The 13614-nt window shown below is 29.0% G+C and overlaps 4 protein-coding genes across 4 annotated transcripts in view; 1 reads left to right on the top strand and 3 right to left on the bottom strand.

Moving 5' to 3' along the window:
* The window catches only part of LOC113373572 (homeobox protein aristaless-like), a 9652-nt gene extending 8510 nt beyond the window's left edge, over positions 1 to 1142 (top strand). The window contains exon 2 of the mRNA XM_026613863.1: positions 555 to 1142. Within this exon, the coding sequence (XP_026469648.1) occupies positions 555 to 1142 (588 nt within the window). The remainder of the gene's footprint in view (positions 1 to 554) is intronic.
* Positions 1143 to 5400: 4258 nt separating this feature from the next.
* On the bottom strand, positions 5401 to 7575 carry LOC113373571 (inactive pancreatic lipase-related protein 1-like). The gene is made up of 6 exons (XM_026613862.1): positions 7536 to 7575; positions 7263 to 7374; positions 7057 to 7184; positions 6742 to 6990; positions 6439 to 6639; positions 5401 to 5576 (listed from the first exon to the last, which is right to left on the bottom strand). Exons 1-6 carry the CDS (start codon positions 7573 to 7575, stop codon positions 5401 to 5403), a joined length of 906 nt encoding a protein of 301 aa, XP_026469647.1.
* A 1127-nt stretch (positions 7576 to 8702) lies between these two features.
* Positions 8703 to 10275, bottom strand: LOC113373570 (phospholipase A1 member A-like). Its single transcript, XM_026613861.1, has 5 exons — positions 10194 to 10275; positions 9777 to 10022; positions 9515 to 9712; positions 9274 to 9445; positions 8703 to 9003 (listed from the first exon to the last, which is right to left on the bottom strand). The coding sequence occupies exons 1-5, from the start codon at positions 10273 to 10275 to the stop codon at positions 8781 to 8783; spliced, it is 921 nt and encodes a 306-aa protein (XP_026469646.1). The 3' UTR covers positions 8703 to 8780.
* A 133-nt stretch (positions 10276 to 10408) lies between these two features.
* LOC113373569 lies at positions 10409 to 11341 on the bottom strand. The gene is made up of 4 exons (XM_026613860.1): positions 11277 to 11341; positions 11082 to 11166; positions 10701 to 10828; positions 10409 to 10545 (listed from the first exon to the last, which is right to left on the bottom strand). Exons 1-4 carry the CDS (start codon positions 11332 to 11334, stop codon positions 10409 to 10411), a joined length of 408 nt encoding a protein of 135 aa, XP_026469645.1. The 5' UTR covers positions 11335 to 11341.
* Between the last annotated feature and the right edge of the window lie 2273 nt (positions 11342 to 13614).

Raw genomic sequence — 13614 nt, 5'->3', positions numbered from 1 at the left:
GAAGGAAAAGCACAACTATTACACTGTAGTAATCCTATTCCGAGGCCAATTATACATTAGACTCTCCGGAGCAAATGATATTATCGTTACAGTAACTGAAGAATCATTCCACGGACTGTGGCATTAGTCCAAGATTATTATATCGGATCAAAATGTAATTGCAAAGCATTATAAAAGTCAGATACCGGATTGGAATCATTTTATATTTGTTTCGCATCTCGGAAGACCAACTCTCATTAAATGTGCATCACACCAATACAATTTTCTTAATCAGCAATATTAGTATACATCAATTCAGTACTATTCCTGGAGAAAGTTAGATATCTATGCAGATCTAATAATAAGATCTCCTAGATGAAATAGATTATTTAACATCTCCCTAATACTGCATAGTTTCTAATATCGTTTAACCACTACTGTTAGCAGTATAGCAAATAATCAATTGCTGTGCGATCGCTATGTTTCTTGCAAGTTTTATTTCAGAAATATTGATAATTTATTCATGCAAAGTTATTCTATATTATATTATATTTATTTTCTTTTTTCATTTCTAGGTGTGGTTCCAAAACCGTCGTGCAAAATGGCGCAAGCAAGAAAAAGTCGGTCCTCAGGGTCACCCCTTTGCGTCCTTCGGAGGTCCAACTGGCACGCCACTACCCTTAGGCGGCCCACACGCTTACTTCCCTCTCCGCAAAAGTCCTTTGGAACATCACAACGCTGGTGCTCCTCCAGCTGGGCACCTACCTCCTCCTCATGGATCTTTGCAGAACAATTTATTGAACCAGCTCTCTTTGCAGAACTTGAGCCTTCCTAACCAATTGTCGCAACTTCAAAATTTAAACTTGCCCATGTTTGGTTTCCGATATCCTGCAGGATTGGGATATTTGTCTCAATATCGCCATCCCCCACCACCGCCACAGTTATACCCACCAGGTTTCGAATCACTATTAGCAAACATGGGGGCAAGAGTTCCATTGGGAGATGGTTCTCCACGTAGTACATCACCAGGATCGGCAGAAGGTGCTTCGCCAGATCCTAGATCAAATAGTATAGCGGCCCTAAGACTGAAGGCTCGGGAACATGAACTGAGATTGGAGATGCTGAGGCAAGGATCTGCTTCGGCAGGAGACATTCTGAGTTAGTAAATGAATGTAATGCATGATTGCTTGGCGTAAAGAAAAGTCAAGTACAAATAAAAAAATATTGATTGATAAAATTTCATAATTTTACTGAGCCACGACTCCCTTTGATGACAACATACAAGATACAAGTCGAGGTCGATTTGTTAAAAGCAAAAGTGAATTATTGATATTAGTTATGTTTGCAGCTATAATCCTTACATTCCAGGCTAACAAACTAAAAATATTAATACGGATCTAATTATAAAACATTTTCAAGATTTTGCCTATTCTAAAATCGATTAATAATTTTACCTTGGAGTGCCCTTTTTCAACAATTCCATATCAAATTAGTGCCTTTTTGAAATATTTTCAAACACGAAACGCCCAGAAAAGATGTGATTAAAGCAGAATTTAAATGTATTTATCTCTATAGAACTTTTATAGAATATGTTATCCCATGATCGATTTCTAACCGTTTTGCTCAGATGAAAGCAAAATTGTTACAATTCCGATTATAGAAATTTTTATATACCAGTGAACACGTACTATGTAACAAGTTGCTAAATGTAATTGCGATTCTAAATAATTTGTAATTTAAGATAAATAAGCAATAAGTGTTGAAATGTCTATCCGAACATTTGATGTAAAAATATAAAGGTTCGTATTTAGATACTAATTTGTAATCTGATCAAAATTAAAGTTTCTATCGATACGATCAATGAAATTTGCTTCACAGGTATGAAATATGGATTATTTCAACATTTGAGAATGAATCTGTTATCTTATGATAGAAAATTTATTATTTCTTCATGTTTGATTTGTATAGTTTTGAATATTTTTAATAAATAAGTTGTAGAATTAATTGGTTCGAATGTGATCTTGGAAATGATTTGTATATTGAAAATACGTTTATGCATAATTTATGGTAATTGAGATAATTATGAAAATAATTTGGTTAATTATTTAGAATTAAAATTTATCTACATATGTAAAAAAATCAAATTCTTGTAAGAATTATATAAACACATATAAATTTTAAAGAAATTTACTACATTAATAATCAAGCGTTATTGAAGAAATAATTTAATATGATAAAAAAAATTATATTATTCTGAAAAAGACTCTGATTCATTAGTAGTAAATTTATAAAGGCTGTTTGCTTTTGAAAAATTATATGAAAAACCAAGCTGGATTTGGAATTGTGAGTTCTTTTTAATTCTTAAGTAATATTTCTACAATAATTTTAGCAAAGATAAGGAAATCCATTCTTTATAACATTCTTGAAAAAATACAAAATATATAAATTATAAAACGCATAAACTATTAAATAAAGTAATTGAATGCATGTGTGTGCAAATGTTTATACTAATATTATACATAATTTTAAGTCAAAGGTTTTATATTAAGTATCAAAAGTATTATGTTTATAATTGTTATTTATAGTTTTAAATATAAATTATATTGTGATAGAAATATATAAATTAACAATACAATAATCTTTGTTTTCCTTTTGTATCTTTTATTTCAAACGTCCGAGTTGGCGCCGAGGTTATCATCAAATTAAATTAAAAATTTACGATGGATTCAAATTAAAAAAGCTGTCAAACCCTATTCCAAACAGAGAACATAATTTATAATTCAATTTGATTATGAACAGGTTTTCATAAGCTAAGAGAACTAATTGTAATTTATGATTTTTATTAGGTGGTAACACCCATCATGGCCTGAATTTATATTGAGGTCGGATCATTTAGCAATCGAATATTTAAAAATCAGACATTAAATATTACGATATTTTTATTAATTTTCATGATAATTAAGACAAGACTTGCTAACGATTGAAAAGAGAAATAGCAAAGGGGATCAATGTGCCAAATAATTGCACATCTTTATTCGAAAGCTTTTTTTAATCAATATTACTGATAATTACGAAGTGGTAGACACTAATGATATGAAAACTTTATATAAAATATTTAATAATTGAATTAAGTATTAATGAATTTGATGTCTCAGTTAATTCATCTGAAGACACCTATCTTCACACGGTCAGTACGAATCATTGAAATCAGTTGAACAGTTTTCTCAAAAACGTTGCCAAAAATTTTATCCAATACATCAATTTTTTTCAGAATTACACTAATGTAAAAGTATGAGCAACTTTTCATTTTCGTTTTTCTGCGATTTATATAACTTACCCTACGGGAACCAATATGGAAAGACCTCAAAGAGATGATGCCCTTTGAAAAGGTGCGCTTATCTGGAGAACTTCGGTTCAACAGACACATTATCATATTTTTAACGTTTATTTCGGTCATAAAAAATGATTATATTGTGTATTAAATAAACGAATATTACAGAAACAAATATCCCATGTCGTTAGCTGGATATTAATATAATTGCCCATGGTACGGTATCAATACACGTCATGGGACGATGCAGTGGAGTAGGAATATAATAAATATATATATATATATATATATATATATATATATATATATATATTTATTAAATATACATACGTGTTGAACTGAATACATACATAATAGCAAGTATAATATATTTTTATTGGCCATTGAAGTATTCATAAATTCAGATTTTTTTAAATTTTGAGTCTGCCCATTTTTGGACCGCCTGATTTTACCAAAAATTACTCAGCACAAATCGCAACTGATATCTTTCAAACAGTTTTTGAATTTTGAAAAGAGGATCATGATTTTTTAGTAAAACGTGGCCAAAACATCTTGCACCTTTTTGCGAATGATCAAAAAATGGTTTGGTCGATCTTTGTCAAAGATCAATCAAGGTCAGGTTATCATCGAATGGCTTTCAAATTTTTGTAATCGGTGCTGTCAAAGTATGTTAGTTTGTTTTTGTAACAATAAAATACAGGTAAAAGGATTCCCTAAAAACGCAGAAAAATTTTAGAATAAAACTGGTTTTTTGATGGGTTTTAATATACAATATTTGGTAAATAATGCTAAGTTCTTATAGTCCAATAAAATGTTTTTTATCATAACGATTTCCGCAATTTTTTATTTTTTTATTCTTCAAAAATATGTAAAATTTTATGTAGGAACAATTTTTTTCTACGCTTCTGATTCTTTTTCATTTGAAAGATAGATGTCAAGCTGCGAGAAGTTATTTAATGCCGACGCGGTCGCTCGCAAAAGGCTCCGCGGGGAGGCGACACTCCGCCAATATTATCAAAAATTTTAGATTGTTATTGTTCAGGAAAAAATATTATATCATACATTTGTATTATAGCCAATGCGAAAAAATGGCAAATGACTCGAACATCAATTTGACACGTTTGGTAAGAGATTTAATATATCAATGGTATAACAAATCTGTAGGGATGATTGCAAAGGCGCAGTTTTATATTAAAAAAATTATGGACGCTGTTATTACAAGTTTATGTTTATTCTATTTAAAATTAACTTGTATTATTCTTACTATCTAACTTCATTAAAAACTAGTCCAAATATGTCAAAAATCTAATTAAATTACTACTATGTTCTGAACACGTTTCAGAGACTCCGTACTGACTTATTAATTTAAAACAATTACGAGTACTACATGAATAAAAATTGAGCAAAATGTGATTACTTAAAACATAAGTTTTATATTCTGTGAAGTATGTGCTGTCCTGTGTGTAGTACATTGAAATATTACAACAAATTTTCCATCACCACTCGCCATTGCACAAAAAGTTATAAATTTCAATGTACGCTTGTATGAAATCAGCAAACATTATTCAATCCTAAAAAATATTATACCTTTAATTTAAAACAAAATTCTGATCAATATCAGTCTTACCTTAATTACGGTCTACATCCAGCATAATTATACTTCAATCTCTTAACCTTACTGGCATCAATCGAATATTTTCCAGGGACCATGATAGACTTGACATATTCTTTGGGATATTTTGATTTCCCGCTTTCATATGATGAAATTCTTGGATATCGCAAAGAGTTTTCTGCTAAACAAGGCAAATGCAAACCATAATCCGAACCATAAATCAAATTCGTGTGGGATACATGAATAGTATTAATGGCAACTTGGATGACCATCGGAGGTAAATAGGTGAATGGTGGTCTCATACTAGTTGGTACGTAGTAAATGCCTCGATCTTCAAACCTACGGATAAAATATAAGTTTCTGTAAATATAACAAAACTATTTTTTGTGATAATATTAATGTAGTTTCTAAATACATTTTCGAATTTCTGGAATTATGATCGCTTTCTTAGATTTAAATATATATTTCTTTTTCATACTTACTTAACATCTTTCGCTACTTCAAAAATATCATAAACAAGACGCTTTCTGGGTATTACTTGACACTCATGATTATAATACAGATCATATATACTTGCACAATGATAAGCATCATAACAATTCTTCTTTTTGATCAACTCTTTAATATAGTCCATAACCCTAAGATGGCTACACTCTAAAATAGTAAGAATTACATTATTTGTGCAAAGTTTATTAACATAAATCTAAGAGATCAAGAACACTAATGTGCCAACTTAATAAAAAATATATAAAAAAATGAAATAGAAATAATATAATCGGTAATAAATATAATTTCAATTTTTATGAATGCAGTACAGTATCATAATTTTTACTAGAAAACTAATCGAGGGTTCTACTAATAATTTTGGCAATAACGAAATCTGGCAGTTAAAAACAATAGACTATTTAATGGTAAGAGCTAAGATATTTCAATCAGTTTCGATATCTTCTCGGTCAAGCAGTAGTGACATCAGTTTTTACTTGCAAAATAATTCACCACAAAGAGAGGGATCACTGTTTGGGTTACCATCATAAAACCGAGTTAAGTCAAATCACCATATCAGCTTAAAGGATTAATAAGTTCTCGATATTAAATATTCAAAATACTATTGAAAACCAAAATAATGTTGGTAGGAAAATTTTAAAAACATATTTTCTTTTATCAAATGCAAAAGTATCAAGTAAGCGACATAACCAAATGTAATCAAAATTGCAAAACTTCAAAATGATTCATTGTAGCAATCCAAATGATTCATTGTAGCAATAAGTACGATAACTGGCATACACATATAAATGATATTTATAGACATTCCTAGAACAAGTTTTGCCAAAAAACAATAAACTTATATGTGCGATTCGTGAATACGGTTTTATTGGCACGGAATACGATTCGTCTTCTGTTTGTTATATTATTCTTATATTTGAAGAAGCGAAAATTGAATAAGAATCTTTCTTGAACAACATAATTAAAATATATTTATGTAACCTTATAAGAGATTGTTAGTCCATAAACTTACGATGTATAGTGCTATCAGGGCAACCTGGCTGTAGAAATCCTCCGTTTATGTAAAAATCCATGTGACCCATGGGTCTTCTGACTCCAAATTGAGCGGCGTTCGTGTGAATTATTCGAACGACAATCGCGCAATCGGCGCCCAACATCATCGCGCGGTCGCCCTTCAGGTCTTCGTCGAAACCGCTGGCAGTCGGGTCGAGTCCTAATAGGAGTCTTAGTACTTATTTTGTTTTTAATAGCTTATGATATATATATATATATATATATATATATATATATAAGATAAAATGTGCATTTAACTTACCAACTATAACACCAAATTTTGCCGGATAATGTCTTCTGCCTGCATGACCCAAAATATGAGCACCCAATCCAAAGCCCAAAAAATGGAAATATTCAGCCGACGTTTTAAACGCTGTTTCTAAACGAGAAATGATATGCTCAACTTTCAACCCGATGGTTTTAAGAGATGTAAAAGTCAAATGATAATCCTTGATAAATTTAGTCCATTTCAGTCCGATTATAGTGTATTTGGGCATAGCATGAATATATTCTAAAAAACATACATGAATTAAATTCCTTATTAAATTTTCCAAATCAATTTGGAAAAAGTAATCACCGTCAATAAGAGGCAAAATATCTTCATATTGTTGTTCAAATCCGTGTATGACAATTCTAATGCGGTAGCAATCTTCCACTTCAATACCTTCCAAATTTGAAATATTTATTTTGTAGTTGTAGTGATCTCTTGAAAAATTTAATATATTGTAAAATAACCATGTCTATATTTATAGATATTTATAATAAAAAATACTGAACCGTTACTTGTTAAATAAATATACCCCAATATCATCAGCCGGAACTGGTAACAGAACTCTCTTATAACACATAGTTCGCTGCCACCCCTTTCTAAACTCCGTGGCAACCTCTCCTGGCACTATATAATATTGAGTTAAATTTACTTTATTAATTTAACACAAATCTCAAAACACAAACTGCTCAAAGGATTGAAATTAATATCTATTGTAAAAGCTTGAAATAAAATACTAAAACTTAATCAAAAATAAGTTAATTGAACGGTTTAATTTTGTTGCTTACCGATACTTAATACAGTCAAGAAATATATCACGCTAAGCATTATGAACATAAATTAACTAAATAGCAAATTTTCCCTGCTATTTATAGTCTCATTCAAACTTCTGTAAAAGCAGAGCCGAATTATATCGATTTGAAGAAATGAGATGAAAATACTTTATTACTGGATTAGTATTATCATTCTAATTATTAAAAGAACTTTATAATGAATAATACGTTATAATAACACAGTTCCACAACAAAAATTTGATGTGCTACTAATTGTACTAAATTTGGTGTGCAATATGGTAAAAAATTGATTAAAAAATAGAAACGACAAAATCCCCGATCTAGAAATTATTTTGTATCATAATTAAAATCTAATCATTTTTGTAGTTTCCAGGTAATTTAATGCCTAAATGACCTGTGCAACGGATTTCTGCAACATTTTTCATCTCTGTTGAACATATTTTGAAGTAATTGCAAACATGTTTGCAGATAATATAGGGCATACAGAAACTAAATATGTTTGTAACTTATTGTTAAAAGCTACAAAAAATAACCAATATACAGGTTTATATAAGTTATGAACACTTTTTTACTATTACTTAATTCTACATGATGCAATAAATGCAACTCTGCTTAACTTCCATTTCCAATGTGAACCTGACGTCATTTTATTATTATTCCTTTAAAGTATACGATAAATGACTTCACTGCGTTTCAGAAATTATCGGCCATAGCATCTATTACTAATCAAGGTTTGATTCAAAATAATTCGTGTAAAATATTTATAAATAATAGAACAACATGCGGAGGTTTGCTGAAATGGGCTTTATTAGCAGAGAAATACAATACATCGACATCGTTGCCAGTTTTATTAGCTAAGAAATACAGTATATCAACATTTGCTAAAAGATTTATTGCGTTATTAAGACATGTTCTATATAAAAAAAAGAGTTTTAAGAATTTTTAAATTATTAGTTTAATTTTATTCTATCGCCAAATAACTTATATTTTTAGTATAGCTTTTATTTTTAATAAATGTAATACTAACAGTATTACCCAATTTAATCCAGTTTAAGCATTTGAATAACATCATAGCGAAATGCAAGCTTAAATCATAATAATAAGTTGTTTGTATCACACAAGGCAAATTTTCATATTTTAACAAGAAGATATTTTCGGCAGAGTAAACTATGTTGTACAACGAACATTTTGATCGTCATTCAAAATTTTTTAACCTCATTGATACTTTTTCACCAAACCTTAGCCATTACAATTAGCATTTTGTGACTTTTTTAAAATGCTGTTATCTCCAGGTGTTTCTCTGCTGTTACAATGAACAGGAATTGGCCAGTCGGATCCATATACTCCTGTGGTATGAGAAACGTGAACGACATCATTGGCGACGTATATGTAATGTGGCGGAAACAAAGAATAAGGTGGCCTTGCGTTGGTGGCAGCGTAAAATATCCCTTCTTCGTATTCTCTAACAAAAATATAAAATTTTGTGCAAAGCAGTATTATACACCAAAGACTTGTTACCTGATGATTGAAATAAGCTAAGTATTAATGAAGCTAATCTTTTCTTTCTTTACTCGAGCAACTTACAGCATCTTGTACATGGTGCATCTTCATAATAATAAATTAACCATAACATTGCTTTTTGAATGTACTTAGTTTTAAAAAATACTTAAAATTTTGCAGTATCTGGTACGTTTTGCATTTTCATGATGACAAATTATTTTTAAGTACTTACTCTGGACACCTTGCAGCTTCGTTTGAGACATACATCGAATGTCTGTTTGGCACAATCCTGCATTCTCCGTTATACCGCAAGTCGTACCAGCTCGCGCACCGAAAACCAATGTGCATTCGGTTCTTTTCAATGGCTTCGGCCATGTAATCTATGGCTCTCAAATGCGCACATACTGATGAAGAAAATACCACTTTTAGTTAACCCAAACCAACTAAATTTGTATACTAATATTTCTACTTACATTCATCATCTTCTTTGCAACCTGGCTGATAAAATCCGCCATTCATGTAGAAATCCGCATGTCCCATCGGATACCTAACACCGTATCGCTCACCATCTGTATGGATGATTCGTACAAATTTAGCACAATCTTTGTTCAACATATTTTCCCTGTCCTCCTTTTTATCTTCATTCCAACCTGATATCGTTGGATCTAGACCTGGGTATGAAATCGAAAAGTTAGTATATAAATTAGTATATATTGGCATGATGAATCTACTGACCTATTATCATCCCGATTTCACCGTCTACCATTCTGCCAAGAGTAGCCGCCAACTGTGCCCCAAGACCAAATGCGACTATATGAAAATCCGAGAGTTTCTTTCCTGTATAATCACTAGTTAAAGTTAACAGTGACCGCAAAGAAATGGCTACGTTGTAGAGTGTAGATTTTGCCTGGTTATAGTTTAAAGAGGCTGTAGGCTCCCAATCTAGGACAATCGCTGAAGTGTTTTCACGACCTTGATACGCTGGAAATCACCACAAATAAAATGATATCAATTTAATTTATTTACTTCCCGAAGGAGAAGTTTATATTTTTGCAAGAAAATCCGATTTGCAAATTTTATGTTATTTGACGTATTCTGAATCCTTTGAGTCCAAACATCAAAAGTATGTGAGTATGTACGCCTATTTTTTACCTTGCGTTAACATTTTTTCAATAACAGCTAATCCGATTTGATAAATTTTAAAGCCATTAGATGCAACTGGATGATGTGTCATGTTGATCAGTTGATCAGTTTTGTGCCGCCATCGGCCAAGCTGTTGTTTTATGATTATCAGAAAAGTGTAAAGTGAAACAGTATCGAAGCATTTTAGTATAAATGTAAAAAGTATAAATAAAAATTATTTTCTATCATATTATAGATCTTTTCTTAAAGTTTTTCTGAGTTAAATTTCCTCTATTTTCTAATAACTGTAAAGAAAAATGAAGATGATATACAACGCCATTTATATTACTATCCTGGTATCCAGTTTCATACATTATTGTATCTTAAATAATGTATAAAATGTACATTGTTTTAAATCTAGTTATAAAAAGAAAATAGAAAAATAAATTTTATACATTGATAAGCTGATTATGATGATATCTTATAAATGTATATTTGGTAATAAGTTTAATTGATGGAATTATATATTCAATTTACCTTTTATTATAGACATCACGTCCAATCTGGTTTGATGATATCCATGAAGAACAAAACGAATATCATGACAACTTGGTATTTCAATTTCTTCCCATATTTCAGGGGTGAGGGGTAAGCCTTCATACTCACTAAAATAAAAATTATATATAAAAGCTAATATTTTAAGATAATAATCAAAAACTTCTATGAATTTCCTTTGCTATAAAAAATGGATTCAGGTAAAATTTAAACTTCTCAAAACCAAGTATATCAGAGGTGTAACTATTTCTCACAATTTTAGTTATGTTTCAATATTATAAACTAGTGTGATTAAATAGCACATAAAATGAAACTTTAAAATCTTAATTTTAATTTAATAATAAAATAAAATAATAATATTACTTGTTATACAAATAAGCTTCTAGAGGAGCACCATCTGGCGCTGATCTTGGCATAAAACATTCTGCTTCCGGACCCTCACTCAAAACTACAAAAAAAAATCAAAAAAAATTTACACTTCGTAATATAATATATAATATAAATGTAATATACTATATAATGAAAATAAAATACTCAATTATAATAAAAATATTATACCATAATCGTAAAGATTGATGAAAATGGAAAAAACTTGCATTAGTTTAAGAGCGATCATGATTAAATTTTACACTAGCCAAATAGCCAAAAGTGCTGATTTCCTTATAGCTGTATTTTTATAGCGACTGAAAAATGTTTTTACTTTGATAATACACAGGACCAGACTTGATTAATATTTTTCAATTATATATTTTTTTATTAATATAATTTGGGCATAAAATGGTAATAATAAATAAGTATACTTTGATACATTTATCGCAAAATAAGATTTCAAAAGCACAGATCTAATCAAATGTTTGTTATTTCAAAAAATTGTAATGTAATTGCAATCGTAAAAAAATATTTATAAAATATTTTCTTAATCGGTCCTGTATTCTTTCAATTTAAAATTCAGAATAATACGCTATTATTTTTTAACAATAAACCGTTTGATATTTACAAATGGTGCATAATAAAAATTCTATTTTCAATATTATATTAGAGTTGTTATTAGTAGTAACTATAAAAATTATCGTATTGAACAAATCTTTATTGGTTTCCTTTGAGCAATATTAATTTACATATTCTAAATTATGTAGCATATACATATATACATACATAAAATGTATGCATGCACATATTTATAAATAAATGATTTGTATTTTTCAGGATACATCAAGATGCACCATTTTTATCATCAAAATATTGTCTACGAACAATGCTGAGAAGAGCTTTAATTATTTTACATTTTCGAAAGATCAAATTTATTGGCGTCACTATCATTTTTTTAAATGATTGTTGTAATGTGGACAGAAATTAAATTTATGTAGACAAATATTCTTTTTTTTGCAGAATTATATATTCGAAAATTAGAGAATTTTAAGAACTTAATAAATTGTAATGTAAAATGGAAAAATGTAGAATTGCCAATATAGAGTCATCCCCATATGGGGTGAAAAAGGTCAGATGACAAATTTTAGAATTATAGAATAGCAAAAAAACATATGTCAGTATTTATATGAGCCATCGAGTTATGGACTATATTTTTATTTGGTTATATTTTGAATCCCATTTAAGAATTTTATATTAATCAATTATCAACTCTCAAAACAAACAAGGTATATTATATTAATTATGTTACACACGAGATTAATTACTTTAAGGTCGATCTTTTTAATTGATCTCTATACATATATATTAATATCTGTTATAAAAAGGTAATATTTTCTTCATTTTATTTCTCATCGTTAAAATAAAATTAGTCGGCTCGGAGGATATCAAAGCAAAGGGCAACACGCTGGGAAGACCCTACAAACTATTTTATATACAAACAGATGCGCCAATAACATCCATTAATTTTCAAAATATAACCAAAGCCAAATATCAGAATAATAATTGAATAAGTCCACAATCATTTTATTATATTTACTCCAATTAATTGTCAGCAAAAACAATAAATTGTTCAGAAGGTAGTCAATTAATATTTACTATAATTTTACATAAACTAATAAAGTTTGATGTATTGAGCAATAATTACTAATAAAGTTATTTTGTGAATAAATGGCTTGTTGTATTTAGTCGATATGAACGCACCTTTTTCATAAATAAAATCACCCTTAAAAAAAATCACCAGAAAATTTTATAAAAATAGCATTTTCTGTTACAATGGAAAAATATATGTTATTGAGAAGTGTTTTTGTAGTATTATATTTTAAAATTCACAAAATCGTATGTTTTAATTAACTGTTTCAATAAGCCAATTATTACTGACTGAATAGAACCATTGTGCAATTAAAAATATTAAAATAAATTAAATATAGTGTAGTATAAATCAAAATAAGTTTGTTTTTGTAAGTACTAGATTGTAAAAACATATTCGCTAATGTATGCATTCATAAAATTTGTAATATTTTTAAAAACAAATTCTATTTTTTTATTTAATTAGTTCGGCGTTTTACTTGTCGTTTTTAAGTTAAGAAGCACTAATTCTTAACTTAAAAAATAAAATTAATTAAATTAATTGAAATAAATTGTAATTAAACAACTAGCATTCTGAATATTTAAGTTATGGTAATATGATGCAATATATTTATGATTTTTTTTCAACTTCGAGAAATTTTTATCTAAATGTTAGCAAATAATTTATCAAAAATAACATGCAATAACAATTATTTTCGACAAAACAAATATCTTTTAATAATAAATTTAACCAATGACTCAGATGTTTCCATTTTATGTGTATTTCATTTCTACAGGTGGTTTTAAATGCTTACGTGTTTATAAATTATAACAGGAATAAATCTGATAAAATTGTTTGAAATTTCTTTCCGTTTAATAATACGTCGTCACAATACGGTTG

The sequence above is a fragment of the Ctenocephalides felis genome, unplaced genomic scaffold, assembly GCF_003426905.1.
Source record: "Ctenocephalides felis isolate EL2017-DRISC unplaced genomic scaffold, ASM342690v1 CF-g0.4_SCAFFOLD_01604, whole genome shotgun sequence".
Lineage (NCBI taxonomy): Eukaryota > Metazoa > Arthropoda > Insecta > Siphonaptera > Pulicidae > Ctenocephalides > Ctenocephalides felis.
The sequence above is the reverse complement of the archived record's forward strand: the minus strand, read 5'-3'. Positions and strand labels throughout refer to the sequence as shown.

Bases quoted from the DNA above. Each gene is read 5' to 3' on its own strand.
- LOC113373569 (XM_026613860.1), bottom strand. From the start codon at position 11,334: ATGATCGCTCTTAAACTAATGCAAGTTTTTTCCATTTTCATCAATCTT. The intron at 10,829-11,081 runs GTAATATTATTA...TTTTTATTTTAG, and splicing joins GAAGCTTATTTGTATAACAA to TGAGTATGAAGGCTTACCCC. The intron at 10,546-10,700 runs GTAAATTGAATA...ACATTATTTAAG, and splicing joins CGTGATGTCTATAATAAAAG to ATACAATAATGTATGAAACT.
- LOC113373571 (XM_026613862.1), bottom strand. From the start codon at position 7,575: ATGCTTAGCGTGATATATTTCTTGACTGTATTAAGTATCG. The intron at 6,991-7,056 runs GTGATTACTTTT...TATGTTTTTTAG, and splicing joins TATTTTGCCTCTTATTGACG to AATATATTCATGCTATGCCC. The intron at 6,640-6,741 runs GTAAGTTAAATG...GACTCCTATTAG, and splicing joins AAAATTTGGTGTTATAGTTG to GACTCGACCCGACTGCCAGC.
- LOC113373570 (XM_026613861.1), bottom strand. From the start codon at position 10,275: ATGACACATCATCCAGTTGCATCTAATGGCTTTAAAATTTATCAAATC. The intron at 9,713-9,776 runs GTCAGTAGATTC...TTTCATACCCAG, and splicing joins TGAAATCGGGATGATAATAG to GTCTAGATCCAACGATATCA. The intron at 9,004-9,273 runs GTAAGTACTTAA...TATTTTTGTTAG, and splicing joins GAAGCTGCAAGGTGTCCAGA to AGAATACGAAGAAGGGATAT.